Consider the following 19,593-nt stretch of genomic DNA (forward strand, 5'->3'; position numbering starts at 1 on the left):
GGACACTGGGATAGAACTGGCAGTGAGAGAAGGAGGGGGGCAGTAACTCTGTGGCACCGACCCGTCTCTCTGATCCAGTCCAGACTGTTTGCGACGTCACAGTGTGGTGTCCTGCCCTCTTTCTCTAAAACACACAACCACAATCCCAAATAGCCCTAAATGCAGCCCTGCAGAGCACTCTTATTTTGGCCCCTGTTGTCGCTTTATGAGAGTTTTACAGTAAGAGCCGGGGAATGGAACAAGCTCCACTTTGGCTTGGAGACATGAGCTTTGCCAGAGCTGTTTCACTGACAGCTCATGTATTCTGTTTTCTGAGGCTTTAGAGCGAAAAAGCTGGCCAGCACTGATCAGTAGAGAGTTTGTGTTTTTGTGCTGTTGTAGATGTTTTCTGCTGTGACAGCTGTCAGAGCTCAAGGTAGAGTCATGGTTTGATGTGGTGATGTGGAGTAAGACTACTAGAATTCACCCAGCCATGATAGAAAAAAGGGGACAGACCAGAGTTCAAGTGGAGGTTTTGTTTCACAGATGGTAAAATGTGGTGTAAATGTATTACATCAATATGTGAAGCCTGGTATATTGCAGTTACAGTTAGTTCAGCCTTTTCCACTGCAGGGACAGAATCAACAAAATATTTATGAATCTATAGAGTTGTGGTCAGCAGATCGGGCTTCAGCAGAGGGAGGTTGCCTTATATCAACCAGCTGCTTTGTTTTAGGAAAACACAACTTGTCACGTAATCGCCCCGAAGAACCTCTGAGGAATTTTAATGCAGGGGAAGAAGAATAGAGCGAAAACCACTTGATAAGCCGAGTGAACCTCAGTTTTTATCCAGCTGGTTACATTCATCATCATAATTATCACCTTTGCATGAATACAAAAACACAGATGCAACCAAGCATTTATCGCACACTGAATGCTTGAGTTATTTGCATATTTCAACATTTTGAAAATATGAAACTGTCAATGTTTCTTTTGGAGGAAAAACAAATTCTGTAAACATTTGTTTCTGTTTTTTTTTTCTTTGAGAAAAGGAGATTTAAAGAGGAAAAATATGAGAGCAATGTGAGATGGATGGAGGAATGCTCATTTAGACAGGTGGCTGTTTTCTTAGATAAACTGTGAAGAGATACCAAGGTTTACAGCAGCTTAAAATATCCGCTGAGCACCTCCTTCTCTGAGTGTGTGTGCACTTGTGAAGCTACAAAGTGCTCTTGCGGTGAATGCTTAATTGTGTGTGCAAAGCCCAAATCACAACCTTTTTCGCCCCCGTGACCGCAGCCAAAAAAAAACAGTGTTGTTCTCTGCAGAACAGGCGTATAAATATTTACACAGTCGCCCGCATTATCTGTCAAACTGTAGGTGGGAGCAGAGAAAGGGGCAGGTGGAGGAAGGCCTGCCAAGATCAGACGTCCAAGCATTTCGTTTGAGCATTTGGAAGTGTCCCGGGCCTCTTCCTCTTGACAGACTGAGTGCGTCAGTCATACCTGTGCACCTGCGGGTTTCAGGTTTCCTCTGCCTGGTGAATCAGCCTGCTGTGCACCTGGATTTCTGTTTATGCTACTGCTGGAGGAGTCCTGCTGGTATGAAGCCACTCACTCATCCAAGGAGCCTCGTCCAGCACATGCAAGCAGTTTCTGACCTTCATGTACATAAGAAATCCATGTTGAAGGGTCATTTCACATCCCTATAAACCCTGCTGTTGACAGAAGGTTAAATATGTAAAAAAAAAATCTTGCTGGTCTTGAACAATCTTGGGTCTCTTTTTGTTACTTTTTACACTCTTTTTCCCTATTTGCTAACCTTGTACCTTTCCCTCCTGCCTTTCCTTATTGGTCTACGTGACACCAATCAGAAATGTAAACACTGATGTAACACATTTTTTGCAAGTTCGCACACACACACACGCACACACGGGGGCCAATTGACAGGGTCACATTTGGGATGTGCTCCTAAAGTCAGTATCATTTTACCAATGTAAATATTAGTCAATGTCAGGACCGTTTACACTGTAATGGAAGTCCTTCAGCTCTACTTTCCTTAAAGCACTTTCTCTCTGCTCCTCTCCCTCGAGCCTCTCCTCTCACAACCCCTCTCCTCATTATTCCCCTCTCATCCAGCCCTCATGTAATCCCCTGTCTCTCATTACCCAATCTTCTCTCCTGTTCTCCACTTCTCCTCTTGAGCTCCAGCAGTCTCTGACAAGGCCCAGTCGTCTTCCAGACAGCCCCCTTCCCCCCACGTCGAAAATCCCCCTCTTCCTCTTCTCCTGACACAATATGATTAATCATTCCATTAACTGATCCACTGTCATTGGATTGTTGAGGGGCGCTTATAATGCAACCTCAACCATCCCCCTAAGAGACACCCAATCTTCAGGCCATCTTCCAAAGCTCTCAAGCAAACTCTCGTCGTCTTTGTTCACTGCACGCCTAAAACAGCTGTCATCCAACGTGGGTTTGACTGTCTGTCACTGAATCTGCCCATGGGTGAGAAGACTGAATGAAGAAATGTAACCTGAAATGCTGTTAGATTTAAAATAAAAGGGAAAGTTAGATGTTATTGTGTGGAATCAGTGGTCAAATCTCTATTGAAGGGCACACACATTTCAAGAAGCTAAACTTATTTAGTAATATGGAAAGGAAAAGGTTTATATCAGGAGATTAAAAATACTGAGTCAAAGGCACAGACAAACAAAACATGAATAGTAGAATACAATAATAATGAATGCTGTGAGTAAATACTTCTCTGCTGGTTTTACATTTGATATTTATTGAAACAAAGTAGAGCATTGAGCCAATTTGTAAAAAGTAACAAAATATCAGCTATAACACATTACGTTTAACAAACCTCAAATTCATGGAGAAGCTTATAAATATACATAGTTGGATTTCGAAATAGTTTGTCTATTGAGAATCATCACAGGGATAGTGAGCAGTTAACTGAGTGGTACTGGAAATCTGTGGCAATGATCACAGCTGAACATCTGCAATATATTTATATATATATATATATATATATGTGTGTGTGTGCGTGTGTGTAACAGTAAAGCTGAAAATGAGTGAGAAGAAAGAATCTGTGTTTCGAAACAATAAGGTGCATTTCCCTTTACGAAAAACAGTGAAGAGCCGCATTAGTGAGAACAAGATTTCAAAAAGTGACTTTAAAATTTGGGGATGTCCGGCTAAATATTGATCTATGATGGAGATGCTTTGTTTTTTCTGTTTTAAGCTTAAAAGGAGGATCTGGTTAAAGAAAATAAATACAGTTTACTGATTGGTTGGATAGACATACTATATACACAGAGCATGGAATATTTCACCACTGTAACCACAACATTGCCCATATATATTCAAACCATGTTAAGTATTGTAGAATAATGTTAAATGGATAATCTGAATTAATATGGAAAAGAATGTAGGCTATAATATTGATATATTTGCTGATGCACTGTAGTAAAAAAAACAGCTGAACAGACACGTACAGACAGGTTTAAGCCTCTATCAAAGTGCATAATGGTGGAGGGCTTGTTGCAGCACCTGGGGAACTCTAAGGCTTCTGGGACAGCTTAATAAATGGCCCAATCCCCCAAAACAGCCCTCTTATTGTACCCATTGTACTCCAAGGACTCGGACGAACCAACAGTGTTCCTTATTCTACATGTGGTGAGAGGGGACAAGTAGACTTCGGTGAGGATGTGAAGGCTGGTTTGGGACTGGGCCCATGGAAACGCATCCATACACTACAGTACACAGGCGTCCTCCTCTCAACACAGTCATTCCCAAACAAACAAACCAAGCAGGACCTCTCCGTCAACTATGCCACAAATATCAAACTCTACTCTTGTTAGGAAATGGGAAGCACAGTCCAATTTCGCAATCAGTGTGACACACCTGACAAGAAAAATGGGATTTTCTGAAATTAAAAAAAGGGTGGGAGGAGATTTCCAGCCAGTTTTAGGCACTTGAATGGGTTAAAATTGGCTGGTGATGACTGGGCCAAAATAAAACATAACAATCTCAAAATAAATATTTCACGATACTCTCAGTTTCTGAAGACAACATTTTTTTTTTTGAAAAAAAAAAAGTCTGTCTTTTTGCAATGGCATAATTGTTTAACTCTATAAATATAATTTATATAGTTTCTTTCTTCCATTCTCTCTCTCTGTGTTCAACTCCTTTTCTCCTCTGCTCATGAATACACACAGATGTATGCCCATCGTCTGCAAGCAAACACACACACAGGCAACGCTCCTCTCCTCACTTGCAGACGAATTGGTCTACGATTTTGGTGCAGCGCTTGCACTTGACGTAGCAGCACCAGTGGAACTTGCAGTGGCAGCGCTCCACTATCTGGGCCTTGTACTGGTCGTAGCCGCGGCCGCAGCACATCAGCTCGCACCCATCCATGCCCTCCGAGGTCTTGTTGCAAAGGCGCCCCACTGTGCCCAGGGAGCCCGTGCTTTGGTTCTTCAGGCAGTAGTCTGGACTGGACTCGATGTACACCAGGTCGTGGCTCGTGGGAGCGTTAAACTTGCTGTGCATTTGCACCATCTTCCCACGCGTGTTGAGCTTCATGGCAGCAGCACTGTCGTACTTTTCCTTCAGTGCGTCGCCCACTTTGCGGAAGTCGGCCAGCTGCAGCCAGCAAGTCTTCAGGCTGCAGGAGCCCGATACCCCGTGGCACTTGCAGGACACATGGGCAAGGTCCGACACCGTCTGAGAGTGGGGAGGAGGGAAAATAACTGGATTAATAACCAGATGAAGAACTTGCAAAAACATCCAAGTGACACATGCTTCATATTTCTAATTTGACCTGTCTGCGTAAATATTTGCACAACCTGCTGCTCATGATCTCATAAGGCATCGCTTTGCCATACAGGACCGAATGATCCTGTCCATGTCTCTACTAGTGCATTGAATAAAACGTTGTCCACTCATTTGTCCTACTTGAAAGAGAACAGCCTGCCAACAGATATCTGGCATTACGTTTCCTTTGAGGTGGTTTCAAGATGTTTGGAAAGGAAAAGAAACCCCAGAGCTGCCTCCAGTGACTCCATCTCCCCACAGATCAAAGCCTCAGGAGGGGAGAGCTGACAGAGCTGTTACACAGATGATCAGCGGAGACCTATCAGACTGACCTGGATTGTCTCACTTCCAACTCCTCTTGCTCTTTTTATCACTGGTTGGTCTCATTCTAGGGTCTGCAGTTTATATCTTTCCGCTTGCTTCTTATCTGATGACATCTTAAGATCTTTGTGCGAGTGTGTGCATGCATATAACCCAGTGTCTTACCCTCCTTCCAGCCTCGTTATTGTGAAGATTCATCAACAGCCGGGCGCTCTCATATGAGCCTTTGGGGTAGCTCTTCTCCCGCTCGCGTGCGTCCACAAACTCCTTGGAGAACCTGTAGCCGTAGTTGAGGTTGTCTCCGCAGCCGCCCCACAGCCAGTCTCGCGGCAGGTCTTTGGGGCGAGCCGCACGGCTGCACCCACAGCTGGAGAGCTCCCCCTCTCTGCAGGCGCGGCTCACCGCGTTCACCACCCCTGCTGCGCTGATGGCATAAGTGAACGCCGTTTCTCGACTGCCTGCAGAAACACAAACAGTACATGTCACGTTTGATACAATAAGAAACAGAGTAAATGACACAACACATTTGGCATAACCTTCCACTGCTCCCATTTTTGTTGGTTATGTCTGTGTATTTATTTCATACTGAATGTGTGTCACTGTCATTTTGCCTCAAGAATTTGTTCAGTGTTATGAGATGTGATGTCATATGACAGCATTCATCATTCATTTAAGATTACAGAGCACCTCAGCCAAGTGCTGCAGGCTCCTCATCATCATCATGTTGAATGGTGGAATCTGGTTTGCTGTTATTGGGCTTCAGCCAGAGAGAAGAGAGCGCCCTCCAGTGACAGAGATCCTTCTTAACAGGCAGCTTCTAGTTCACCCAAATTGAAAGTGACAACAGCTCTTTTACTTTATCTGTCATGGCTGAGTGATTTTGAAGCCATTGCTCATTAACTCCCACTATTTCTACCCTCAACATTTCCTCTATAGAGACAAGACGTTGGGAGTCTCAAAAAACAAAAAATACACGTAAGCAGTTTTCACTGTCACCAAATGCTCAATCCATTACCAGCACTGTACAAAGCCACAGGCTAGAGGAGAAAACCGAGATGAGGAGATAAGCGACTATAGAAGAAACAGCCGACCAAACTATGAGGCTGCGTGTTGACACTGAAGACGGGGGCTGCTACAAAATAAAAATGCACAGCTCATATACCTGCTGGGCCAAACCTTTAGAGAGCGTGCTCTAATGACAATAACAGATGGACAGAGAGCAGGAGACGAGGCGGGAGGAGAAAGAAAAGACGACTGAAGAGATAAGTCAAGAAAAAGACGTTGAAGAAGAAAAAAAAAACAAGCAAAATGGAAAAGGAGACACACGCATGCACTTAATATCACAAAAAGAAAGAAAAAGACAATGACGGTGAAGAGAAAAGAGGAATAAAGAAACCTTCTGGAAAGTCTGAAAGATGTTCAGGTGGGAAACTCTGGCAGGAGCAGAGGTGATCAGAGAGAGTGGGAAATTTATTAGTCTAGTACAACTTTTAATCCAGCCTGAGGATATTGGCCTAATAGTGGACCTGTAGACAGACAAACTGTCGTCTCCCACGCTGCTGCCTCCCTTCCCCTGTACCCCATCCTGGAGCTAGCCAAGCCAGGCAGGGGAGATAGTCCGAACCCAACCACGCCAGCACCCCCCGGAGCTCAGCTTTAAATCACCAGCAGTGTCCTAAGTCAGCAGACGGACGGACAGCGAGACAGGCTTTCAGATAGACAGCTATGGAGGGGAGGACATGTTTACTTGGCCCGGAGCGGACTGAGATGGGAGCAGTGTTGGGGAGGGAGAAGAGGAATGGGAGAACGGCTGCTGATGAGGTTTCTATGAAGACTGATCTGTGGAAAGGGAGTCAGCAGCGCCAAAGGCACAGAACAGCGTAAAAACACAGACACACGCATGTGTGTGCACACAATGTCATGAAGGGTATGCTAACAAACACAGCACGTTAGAGGGTCGGTTCATCTAAATTGAAAAATTATGAAAGGATTTTTGTTTTAATTAAAGAAAAATTAAAAAAAATGGCAGTGGTATTTATCCATGCAGTTTTATGTGCTGAGGTTTTGAGATATGCATCTGAGAATTTTGTTTTGTTGCTCACAACATTACATCTACAATTTTAACAGAAAACCTCTCTTTCCAAAAAACAATGTCCTGGTTACTCGGGATCATCTACAGATCTAGGCATGATCAGTTTTCAGTGAAAGAAGAGTACCAACATGAAGAAAACGCACAACCCTTTGCAAGTCGTAGGAATTTGCGAGCACCACAAGCGCTGGCTGGATCGAAAAATGACAAAATGTGATCCATTCAGATTTTGCCGCAATGCAGTCGATCCTGATCACAACACTGACGTTGCATAGATTCATTATAATTCAGCTAACATCCAAAGAAAACTAAAACAAACCATGTTAAATGATAGGATCCCAGAGTGGGGTTTGCTTTTAAGAGAGGATTGTAGAGCTCTCGAACTTTCTATAAGAGATCTGAGCACATTTGAATGCATGTGCACATGCAAGCACACACACACACACACACACACACACACACACACACACACACACACACACACACACACACACACACACACACACACACACACACACACACACACACACACACACACACACACACGTAATCTCTGACAAGGTGATATATCGGTGCATACACTCACTGCACTCCCATTACTTGTAAATACAGAGCTGCTACAGTCCAGGTCCACAGTGTGTGCATCTGTGTGTGTGTGTGTGTGTGTGTGTGTGTGTGTGTGTGTGTGTGTGTGTGTGTGTGTGTTAAATGAGATTAGATTGTCTCCCATTCATCAGGGGAAAAGCAGATTCTCTGCCTCCCTCCTGTTCCATGTCGGGAGCTGGTTTAGCAGGCCAAAGCCACATGTGATTTATTCAGCAACCTCACCCACCAACTATTCCCTCCACACAGCTGCTGAGAATCAGCAGCCCCATACATTTCTCACACACACACACACACACACACTTTCACAAACATTCAGTGCGTCAGTGAATCAGAGACGGAGAATGAAGAGAGGAAAGGGATACAATTTACAGATTCTAAATAAACCTGGTGAATATGTACTGTATACATGCATTTGTTGGTATTCCATCCTTTGTCCATTTCTTACCTATCTGCATGACCCGTCCGAAAACAGAGGAGTTGTCCACCGTGCTGCAGTTCCAGCGCCGATGTCTGAACTGGTACTGGCACTCTCTGATGCCTGTCTTGGCACCTTCACCAATGTACTGCATGTGGTCCTGGTAGAGCTGGCACAGCTTCTTCTGGCCCTGCGACAGGCCCACCAGCTGGCTGCATAGAGGCTGGGCACCGATGATGTAGGCCTCCGGGATCAGTAAAGGGTTCATGGCCAGAGACCTGGATGCAGGCAGGGGGGACAACATAAATATAGTCATGTTTTTATTGTCATTGTTTTCAGGCCAAATTCACAATGAACACCTGATTTCACTTGATTAGTTTCTCCCTCTCATGGATGAAGTTATGTTAATCAGAAAAATGAGGTTCAGTTATTTATTGAATGGAGCAAAACCCTCCATACTCTTAGCTATTCATGAAGAGAAGTAAAAGCAGAGAACAGAGTAAAATAAAGAGTAAACAGTAAAAGGGGAAAAACAAGAGAAAATCTGACACAAACATACTGTTTTTGTACCTTTTTTTACTTGTGACCTTTTATAGCCAAGCAATGCCTGCCAGTGACGCCTCATCACGGCTTGCATGTTACATCTAAGAGCCCAACCAAAGAGTGATGTCCTTCTCTCTGTTCCATTTTAAAGGTTTTTAAGAGGTCTCAGGACGCAAAGATTAAAGAAAAGTCCTAGGAAACCCTTCTGATTTTATCTTCTCAGTGATCCCGAGTCCAGACCCCAGGTTAGGAAGCACAACCTTAAAGGATAGCAATTAGCTGACCAAAAACTTACTATGCCAATTGGAAAAAAAAAAAAAAGTTTGACATTTTTGCTGAAGTGCATCTCGTGATGATTGTTTCCTCACGCCAACTCAACGCACCGAGTGGATAACTCTGCGCTATGAAAGTTGTACATCTTTTTACAGAACCACATAGGAAACAAATCGGATCATTTCATCTAAAGTAAAAGCGCCATTCAATTGTGTGTAAGAGAAAGACCGAGAAATAAAAATGGACTGGAAGAGAGAGAGAGAGACAGACAGGAACACTAGCATGAGCATCTGGTTCCAGGCCACAGGACAATTAGAGCAGCCCATCCCTGAGCCCTAAGAGAAAGACAATTAGCCCCCAGTGTAACCTGATCGACTGGGGGAACTCAGCAGCGAGGGAGCACAGACCGAACACACACACACACACCATGTACACAGAAAAAAAACACACACACTGTTTGTGTGCTCAAACACACACACGCAGACTGACGCTCTGTCTCTCTCACACACAGTCAGTCGGCCCGCTGCTCCAACACTCTAAATCATTCACACCTGTGTGTCCTTTCAAAGAGGAAACTGAAAGACACACACAGTTTGTGCTCCAAACTCAGCTTTCCAAGGAGTCTGCGGTAATGTGCGAGTCCTCAGCTGGGTCCGTAATCCAACTCATTATTTGAACTTTAACGTAGTCGCCTACTGAGCTGAGCCCATTAGAATATGTTTATCTGCATAAATCCTGCTCAAATTAATTGTTTGAATTATTATTTTCATATAATTGAGCCATCACCACATCTGCTCACTTGAGGTAAAAAAAAAATCTTACACAGAGAGTGCAGGTTTCCTGTAACGGCTCTGGGTTTCTTCTACAAGCACTCAAGTTGGAATACACAATTATGCACAAGTGCACAATTAGGCAAAAACACAAACAGCCACAGGATGTAAAGAGTTGTGATTTGCTTTAAGTAGTGCTTCTTTGGCGACTGGTAAACAGTATTTTCCACTATCACAAGTACTCTGTGTGTTTGCGTGCAGCATGCTCAAATATAGACTTTTCTAATAGCAGCAGGACGTGTGTCTACACACACACACACACACACACGCACACACGCAGTCACACACGGTGTTCGTGTTTGCACATATTTGGACGCCGACTCATGAACCACAGAATTCTATGTTTTCTATAATATTCATAATTTTGGTTTGGCAATACGCAAAGAAAGAAAATAAGGGAGAAAAAAGGTCTTCCTGAAAAGCTAATGTGCTACAGTCAGCATGTTGTGTTACTTCATATGTGGTGCAACTGAAGCTGAGGAGGCTTACTTAGCAAACACGCACACACACTCTCGCACACACAAGCCTGAAATTGACTCCGAAACTAAGTAAAAGACAAATATAAACTCTAACAAAATGTTTTTGGAAAATCAATATATTACATTTTTGGCCTTTTTCCTGTCTTTTCACTCTTTTTAAGGACTGCTACCCTGTTTACGAATGTGACTCATCTGTGACTGTAGAGAAGAAAATGCCTTTTGAAAGCTGACAATCTCCACTGGCCATGTCACAAGTAAGCATGCAAATTAAGGACACACAGAGAAATACTGTACATATGGAAAGAAAATGAATGCATACCACCAAGAGTTGGCCTCCACCACCACCTGCATGAGGAGTGTGAGGAGTGTGAGGGCAAAGACGCAGTTTCTGGAGTCCAGCACGCTGCCAAAGGGCCAGCAGACCGGCCGACACACACAGCCCAGCCCCAGGTTCATACTGCCGCTGATCTGAGGGAGGACAGAGAAGAGGATGCATGTCAGTCTGCATGTATGAAGGGAATGCAGGAAAAATTCTTTCTGCTGTACGCCTAAACTCTATCTAAACTCTCTCTTTTACATGCAAACAGCACCGTGGTTGTGTGTGTGTGTGTGTGTGTGTGCAATGAGAGGCCTGAGGCCATCAGTGCTTGCACAGCAGAGCAGTCATTTGGCAGCAGGTCTGAGTGTGAATCACATAAGACTGATAGACGTGTAGCCGGTGAAGACACAATGACCATGGAGCCTCATCGAGACACATTCCTGACAGTTCACTTGACAAAGACAGAGACAGGCAGGCAAAGAGAGTGTGTGTGTACCTTTCTTTTAAATCTATTTTAGCCTACATATTTACTGTTGACATAAGGGTCAAGACAAAAATGTCTCAATTTTAACCAACTATTATGATTGCATTTTAAAAGTAACTTAAACTAAAAACATGATCTAAAACACGGGATTAGAATAAAACACATCACTTTGTTTTTATTCCACACTGGCTCATATTCAGTCTGTGGCAGGCTCGACTGTATTTGTTCCCATTGACAAATTTCCATTTTGTTCAATTGTGTGAATAAGAAGCACCCTTGGGACATAACAATAAAATTGTAAAAATGGTAAACTTCATTTCGTTTTCATTGTTGTTAATTAAAAACCTTTGAATGGGACACATGGAAATTAAAAAGAACATGATTGATTGATGTTTTTTCTTTGCGGGAACTGTGATGTAAATTGATATTAAATGTGTAATTAGACAAAAACTGTCATGTCCGTCTGTAATTATATTCAAATTAATTTACATATTTATTAATTGACCGTGGATCGGACTGCAGGGAGCCACGTCAGCGGATGATGGTCTACGGCCTGCGTATACTGTGCAGCCTTTTGCGTAACGAAAACTACAAGGAATTAAAAAAAAGGAGAACAAAAAAATAACGTAAATTGTCTGCAGACAGCTGCGTGGCTTTGGTGATATAGTTTGGCTGCCATGTAGGCAGAAAATGAGTTAAAATAATTACCCCTGAATTTGCGAGTTGAACCGGTGTGCCAGCCTTCCAGTTGGGCCGTGTGTGAATTTTGGGACTCGGAGCAGCTCTAATTTGTCACGCTGCGTTATTTTCCAGGGTTGAGTCGTGGAGACCTGGGCCTGCCTAATACTCATTAAAGACGAGGCCAAGTTCACCATCACTCACCCAGCGCGCGCTCACACACGCACACACACACACGCACGCGCGCACACACACACACACACACACACACACGAGCATGTGCTTTCACTTTGTGCGCTGCTTCAGTAATAGTTGGTGTTCCCTGCACATAAATTAAAGCAATAGTCCACAGAGGGCGACGGTTTTACACTGATTTTACACCAACTAATTGGAGTTGTTACGCCCGCCAGGAAGCGGATTTCAAAATATATTTTAATTTACGGATAATTCAGTTCTACAATTTAATCATTTTTGTACCAAGCTGTGTAGCCTTCACTTCATCCGGGGTAAGTCAAAAGCGGAGGCGACACGCGACGACAGACACGCTCACGTTCTCCCCGTTCACATTTAAATTAACTGTCGTGATGCCACAGGTGCGTGCAATTATCTGACTGAGTCTCAGCCAATCAGAGCAGAGAACAGTAATTATTCGTTTTAAGAGAAAGAGACTCGAGGCTTTTTATAATTCATATTTCTTAATACTGTTTTTTGTGGCTGCAGCTATTCCACATTGTACATGACTTCATTATTATGTTCTTTTTAAACGCAAATATAGATTCCTGCATTTGGCATCCCCACTTGCAAGCTGCGTGAATCCTGCGCTCCGTGACCCCTGGGAACGATTTGACCCGAGTGAAACAGTCGTATAGGACTTGACTGGATGACTGACGACTACATTGCTAATTTCTGTCGGTAAAAGTGGCATCAAATTGAGCAAATTTCAGGAAGAGATCAGTTAGAATACCGTCGTCAGGATGATAAAACATCGCGCGCTGCTGTTGTGATGGATCATTTAAGAGGCTATTTTAAACAGCCATATGGTACCAAATCGATGTAGGCCTACATACGAGTTAAAGAAAAAAGAAATTAGGCCACAGTTTGTTTTTTGGTGAGAAAAATGTTCTTGAATTAGTTCACATTTTAATCACATTTGGGCCTAAGACTTTTCTCAGTTTTGGTTCTCTCTGGAACCTTAATCCAAACTATCAAAGTTATTACAATTAAATAGTATTTTAATAATGTTAGCAACAAATGATTGTGGAAATGTGAAGGGAAAAGCATTAGGGTGCTGTGAGAGTCAGATTCTCACTACTTTTAATGAATGACTGGGCTGTTTAAGGGACTGTATTTACAGTATGGCCTGCATGTTTAAGCCTCTGGATAAAATGCATGGTGATGTTTTGATTTTTTTTTTTTTTGGGGGGGGGGTATGGATGTGTGGGGTGGAGAAAAAATAATCAGAGCAATAAAATTTGAAAAAAGTAACCTTTTCTCAAACTGCGTGGCACCGTAATTAACGGATTAATGAGAGAAATATTATACGCATTTAATAGAAGAGTCTCCATCTCTGCCTGTCCTGTTGTTTAAAAAACCAGGAGAGGGAGCCAGGTACAAGGATTTGATGAGGAGAAGCAGCACAAAGAACATTGCCTGACTTTAAATGGGGACCGTTAACAATGGAAAAGGAAAAGCAGACATTTTCTGTCACATTTATATGTATTTAAAGTAAATAAATTATGGTTAATTTTCGCTTAATTCCTTATTTACTCAGCAGGACATATGGGTCATAGTCAATGCAGTTGGGAGAGGGGGGGGGGGGGGGGCATGTTTCACACATCACATCTGTCAAGAACTTTTGTCCACATCCAAGAACAAGTATTAGTCCAAAGAAGTCCCACTGAAACACGCATTTTCCACTCTCTAAAGATAAAGTGCTGCTGCATGGAAAAGTGAGTGAACCAGGAGAGCTATCTGCTACTCACCAGAGAGCACAGCCCGTTAGAAGTTGTAATCCACTTTCTGCAGACGATATCAAACCAATAATCCCAATGCAGGCCAGGTGGATTTGGGATTTCCTTTTCCGCTGCAGTGAAGACAAGTCTCGTCGTTTTATCCGGATCTCTCTGGAAAGTGCTCGGCCGGCGGTGAAGAAAGTGTAACTCTAAAAGCTGAGAGAGTTCTTCAGGTTTGGTGTTTTTTGGTGAACACGGACGCCCAACAATCAGCGAATGCGCTCCGTGCGCCAAACAGTTTAGAGGGTTTGTAGGAAGCAGCGGGATGTATAAAATGTCCAAAAGACACTGTGAGGGAATGATCAGTTCCTTTAACGAGTCAGTGCGTGACTTTGCGGTGACAATTAACAAATAAAACCCATCTACGGCAACCCAAAGTGCCACTGGCGGAAACGTCGGACGTACTTTGTCGGTTCTCTTCTAATTGAAAGCGGCCTACTTTTATAGTCCCTATCCAAGTAAAAAAAACTGTTCCAGGTTATAGCTACACTATGTCAAACCACAAAACATGGAAAATCTGGTCGTGAACATTAAATCCAGCCGCCAACACGCTCAGGTCATAGCGCGTTTTTACCTGCGGAAAGATCCACACGGTGATCCTCGCCACAAACGACTTGTCAATTTACCTTCCATTCTGTGCAAAGACGACTCTGACAATTCCTCCGCTCGAGTTAAAAGTCTTCACATGCAAAAAAAGTAAGTCATCCGCCTCGCAAAAAAAAAAAAAAAAAGCGAAACAACAAAAAAAAAACAGATGCCACAATTAATCGGCTCCAGACAGTAGCCTGTGCTCCAAAAAACTTTCCGCGCGGACTATCTCCAAACAGTGCGGCTTTGGCGAGCGCGCGCGGTGCCAGGGGGAGGGAAAGAGCACAGCGTGTGAACAACAGCGGCTTTGCTGAGGCTCCGAGTCCGCCGTCCTCCCACACCGTATGTGTGTGTCCCCGTGTGTTGAAGTGCAGAAAAGTATCGCCGACTATCCCTCCCTCTCTCCCTCACCTGCTTCAGTCGCCTCCTCTCACAAACTAGCACACTGCAGCACGGATGCGCAGCGCAAAACCGTCAGATGGCGCATGCGCTTCACATTTCTCCTCAAATCCCCCCCTTTTTTTCCTCCTTCTTCCAGTCACAAACTTTCAAGAAGCGAGGAATTTGAGTGTAGGTAAAATTGTGGAGAGAGAGAGAGAGAGAGAGAGAGAGAGAGAGAGAGAGAGAAGGGCGGAACAGGCTGTAACAAAACAAGCGTCTCTATTTCCTAAAATAAACTTATAAAGTACCCGAGGCTATTACCCTATCCATACCAGAGCAGAGTTAGGATTTTCACTGGCAGCAGATCGAGTTACCACTCAGCAAAATCAAGACAAGCAGGTCCATATCATGTGCTTATACAGGCTGCTCTCATCACCTGAAGGCCTGCGATATTTACGGTCATTACGGTAATTATTATTTTATGGTACTTTATCTCAAAACATGCTGCAGGAGTCCGTCGATATTTTGCAATGAGCCCGACGACGAGTGTCAGAGGGCAAAGTGTTTAATAGTTTCACGTGTGTCACTGTAGATTCCTCAACCTGCACACACTGAAGGCATTCAAGGGTGAAAGCCGTGTTATTTTCAATTGCGCTGGACAGAATTTCATCTGGATTGAGGAAATAGAGATAGAATAACAAGTCAGTAAAAGAAATAAAACAATGCTAAAATTAATGGAATTGGGCAGTCACCTGAATGTCTGGCTGCGTGCCCAAATAAAGACTTGCCTCAGGTGATAAGAGAGGAGAAAGAGAGATTCATTCAGACATTTTTATTATACTGATGTTGTTGTTGCTATGGATCTAATTAAAAATCAGTACGAGCCCCTCAACCCTTACTTAAATTAAGGGGGGGATCAGTGTTTGTCAGCATCTCCAACAATATGTGATGAAGAATGCTTCATTTGGCCTCCTGCAGGCTCAGCTTTGTGGCTTTTTACATCACTCAAGACAAGCTCTGGTCTAAACTGTATTTAACTTTACATGCACTGTATGTGGACAGTGTATATAAAAACAAAACAGAATTGTACATGAAAAGCTTCTAGTGTGTCTGTAATGGGGAAAAAAATAGCTGTAATAAAAAAGCATAGCTGAGTTAGGTAATAATGCTTTTGTGAGAGACATCATTTTGTCACATTTTTCTCAAAGTGTATATCTCCTTGAGGAATGAAACTCGTCACGTGACTGCGAATACCTGCAGCAGAATTGAGTGTGAAGTGCCTGCAAATCTTGCAAGAGTTCTGCTCCCAGCTAATGTTACCGTGGTGGATGCTGGAGGCTGCGACTGCGTCAAAGAGCACTTAAAACATGCTCAGCCACATTTCTGATCCCTCACCATGCCTCACCACCCCCTCCCTGCCCCACCCCCCCATCGTTCCCCTAGGAAGAAAACTGGGCAACATCTGGCTGAGTTTATGAGAGAGAAAGAGAGAGAGAATTGGTAGACCATGAAAACTGGGGAGAATTCTTTCTCGGGCCGTGCAAGAGTCTATTGTTGTAGTTGCCATTAGTGGCGGTGAAACTTTAATCTTGTGAAAATACCCATTGTTGCACTCAAATTTACCAATAACACTGCCGATGTCAATGTTCACATTATTGTCTTTCTGATAAAACACATGTTGCAGTTTCTTGTGAAAACAACTTTTATTCAAACAACAGAAACAAGCTGACCACTGCAAAACACTGTGGAATGAGTCAAGGGTGAATTCTGTTACCCCCAAAACTTTCACAGTTATCACAGTCATGAGAGCAGCATGAAACCACACACACACACACACACACACACACACACACACACATGCACACACACTGTACAAAAACTGTACATATTAGGTAAGGGCCAAATGGAAACACTGTTATACCGTTGAATCAAAACACAATACTGTACCTTATCGTACCTCAGGTCAACCTCCAAGTACAGTGAAAAAAGCCATGACACAGTGCTTTCAAATGCAAGTCACTTCATTATAAACAGATTAGCCACTCAGATTCACAGGATCAATAAATACACAACAAAATAATACATCACTCATCAGCATAATAAGTCACACACACACACACACACACACACACACACACACACACAGCTGTTAAAACTTCAAAAAAAAAGAAGAAGAGTGGCACTCAAAACAGTTTTGGACGTAGAAAAGCCAACAGAACATGATATTGGTTCATTAAACAAACGCACAGCAGGCTAAAAGAACACAAGGAGAAATGTATAAACAGACTATTCTTACGGTAAGCAGGCTCATTTGAGGTCAGCGGTGTTTCCTTCTTTGCTAATAAAGGTCCTGATTTTTAGAGATGGTGTAAGCTGATCCTCAAACTGTCTGTTGTGGGGCATCTTTAAGCCCAAATTCGCCTTTTTTATTATTGATCTCTCCACAGGAAGTGAGGAGATGGTCAAACAAATGAGTAACTAGGGCGGTTTTACTGGCTAGTCCAAATGATTCAGATGCAGTCCCATTTCAGTAATTTGTTTCAGCAGACTGGGTTGTCTCCTTTGGCACGGTACATTGAGAAGGTCTCTGTGGATTGTGGATTTTGAGGTCCATGTTGTGATATTTACAAAAGTTTGCTATGTAGCTGCAAAAGTAAACACATTCATGCCATCATAAACCAGTCCGGGGTTGGCATGGGTTTACAGCTAGTTCCACTGGCTCAGCTTAGCCACACCAGTAGTCGACAGTGGTGGAGTGATTGTCGGTTGATGTGAAGCCAGAACTCTGTAGCACCGCAGTACTGTAAAGTGAATCCAGCTCCCAGTCTATTGAAAACAGCTAGGGAAAAGAAGGCAGTGGACCGCTTGCCAATACCTTGAAACTCCGCACTGATGACTGATGCTCTTCTGAGGGACATTCACCCATAGTGGGCTTAGGTCCTCAGTGGGCCATTGCATTTGTCAGTGAAGGTGACATTCATCAGTAAAATAGATAATTTCTGACGGGCTGAACGCTGAACTTGTCCACAATACATTGAAATGGAGGGTCCTGGAGTATTAATACATATCTAGTATGTGTACATCTGTTTATATGTATGTCCGATGGTCATGGTGGTGGGGCGGTGTGGGCCGACTGAGTGTGCATGCTTGCAGTTGAAGCTCTTGAACCTCTTGGTACCTGGCTCGACAAGCAGCTGTGGAAAGAAACATTGAGAAGGAATTATCAGTGTGAGAAGTTCAACCACAAAGAATGAAAAACAAATGCTGAAATCCACACAGGGATATGAAGATGCCTCATTTAGCCAAGGACCTTAAGTTTTTAATTTCCTCAGTCGTCTCCAAAAAGGTTGCATCATACAATTGCATCGCTTGGTACAAAGAGAACTCCGACGCTCAGGTCCAGTGCAGATACTTTGTTTTTTCTTAGCTTTAGGTCGACCATTTTCTTCCTCTAACTGTCTGGCGAGCCTCCAGAGCTCCTTAAGAATGCTCTAAATGCAGTTGGCAGCAGCCCAAACATCAAGTGCTCATTAATAAAAAAAAAAAACCTCTATTGGAATGTGTCTGTTATTCAGGCCGCACAGCAGTCAGCAACAACTCACTTCTTTCCTGAGGCTTAGGTTGTGAAGAAACAATGATGTATGTCTAGCTCGCTGGGGGCGCCTCATTGGCTGAGCAAACAGGCCCCAAAATAACTACCAATCACTGAAAACGTTATCATCAGTCACTCAGAGAGGGCATAGTGAAAGAACTTTAAGGCAAACTTTGCATGCTGGGGACCAGAGGCGTTCACAGGTAAAGTTGGGAAATATGTTGTGATAGAGATGATCTGACCTGTGTAATGGGGGATTACCAGTATTTACTGGTAGCATCTTAGGTCAGTGTGTGTTGTGTATAAAGAGGAATGTCAAATCATATGTCCAGTTCTGCAGGGCTGCTCACGCTCTTCCTGTCTCACTCTGATTGGCTGCCAGGCAGAGAAGGACCATCCATTACAGCCAGGAGTAAATAAACATGCACAGCAATTAAAGTGCCATCATTTGTTATGCAACACATGGCATGTGTGTGTGTGTGTATGTGTACACGCAAGCCTGCTTGCGTGTAAGTGTGACCAAATGTGTGTCTGCGCATGTACATGCTTGTGTGTGTGAATTTTGTGTATGTGTGTTGGACGCCATTCTCAGGTTTCTTCGCCGTCGTCTGCACTTAAATTAATGATTTGGGGGCCAGAGAATCAACAAATATGGCCCCCGGCAGGGCATAATGGAGAGCACGACCTGCCTGTGGATGTGTTTGAAGACCGCTCCTCTTTCTTCTCTGTCAACACCTCACTACCTCCACACAACAGATGCATTCACTACACAAACTCACGTGTGACGCCTGCGTTCAATGTTGTTAATGAGGAAATGTGTGTCGCTATGTGGTCATGAATGTGTGTACGCTTATCGGCCTATGATTATTTTACATGTCAGTGTGTTGTGACAGAGTGTTAAAATCATGTGGAATTTTATGCTCCTGAGTCTAAGTCCTGCATTTGTAGTCATGATTATGCCCGCTTTAGAAAACATGTGACAAAGCAAAGCATATTATACCAGCCAGGAAAGCTACAACCACACTCGAATGGCTCCGACAGGCTGCTTAAAGCCTTTTCAGCCCAAAGGTCATTGTACACAATTTTCTGCATCATCAGCTGCTAAAGGCAGCAAGAAAAAGAGCCAGCGACACGTATACTGCAGTGCACAAAGAGAACATTTTAACAAGTTGTACACT

The 19,593-nt window shown here is 43.4% G+C and overlaps 1 protein-coding gene across 1 annotated transcript; it reads right to left on the reverse strand.

The window, feature by feature from the left end:
* Positions 1-4,063: 4,063 nt before the first annotated feature.
* wnt5a (wingless-type MMTV integration site family, member 5a) lies at positions 4,064-14,021 on the reverse strand. Its single transcript, XM_070910601.1, has 5 exons — positions 13,825-14,021; positions 10,681-10,829; positions 8,267-8,514; positions 5,292-5,584; positions 4,064-4,715 (listed from the first exon to the last, which is right to left on the reverse strand). Exons 2-5 carry the CDS (start codon positions 10,815-10,817, stop codon positions 4,257-4,259), a joined length of 1,137 nt encoding a protein of 378 aa, XP_070766702.1. The 5' UTR covers positions 10,818-10,829; positions 13,825-14,021; the 3' UTR covers positions 4,064-4,256.
* Positions 14,022-19,593: the final 5,572 nt, after the last annotated feature.

The sequence above is a fragment of the Enoplosus armatus genome, chromosome 8, assembly GCF_043641665.1.
Source record: "Enoplosus armatus isolate fEnoArm2 chromosome 8, fEnoArm2.hap1, whole genome shotgun sequence".
Classification (NCBI taxonomy): domain Eukaryota; kingdom Metazoa; phylum Chordata; class Actinopteri; order Centrarchiformes; family Enoplosidae; genus Enoplosus; species Enoplosus armatus.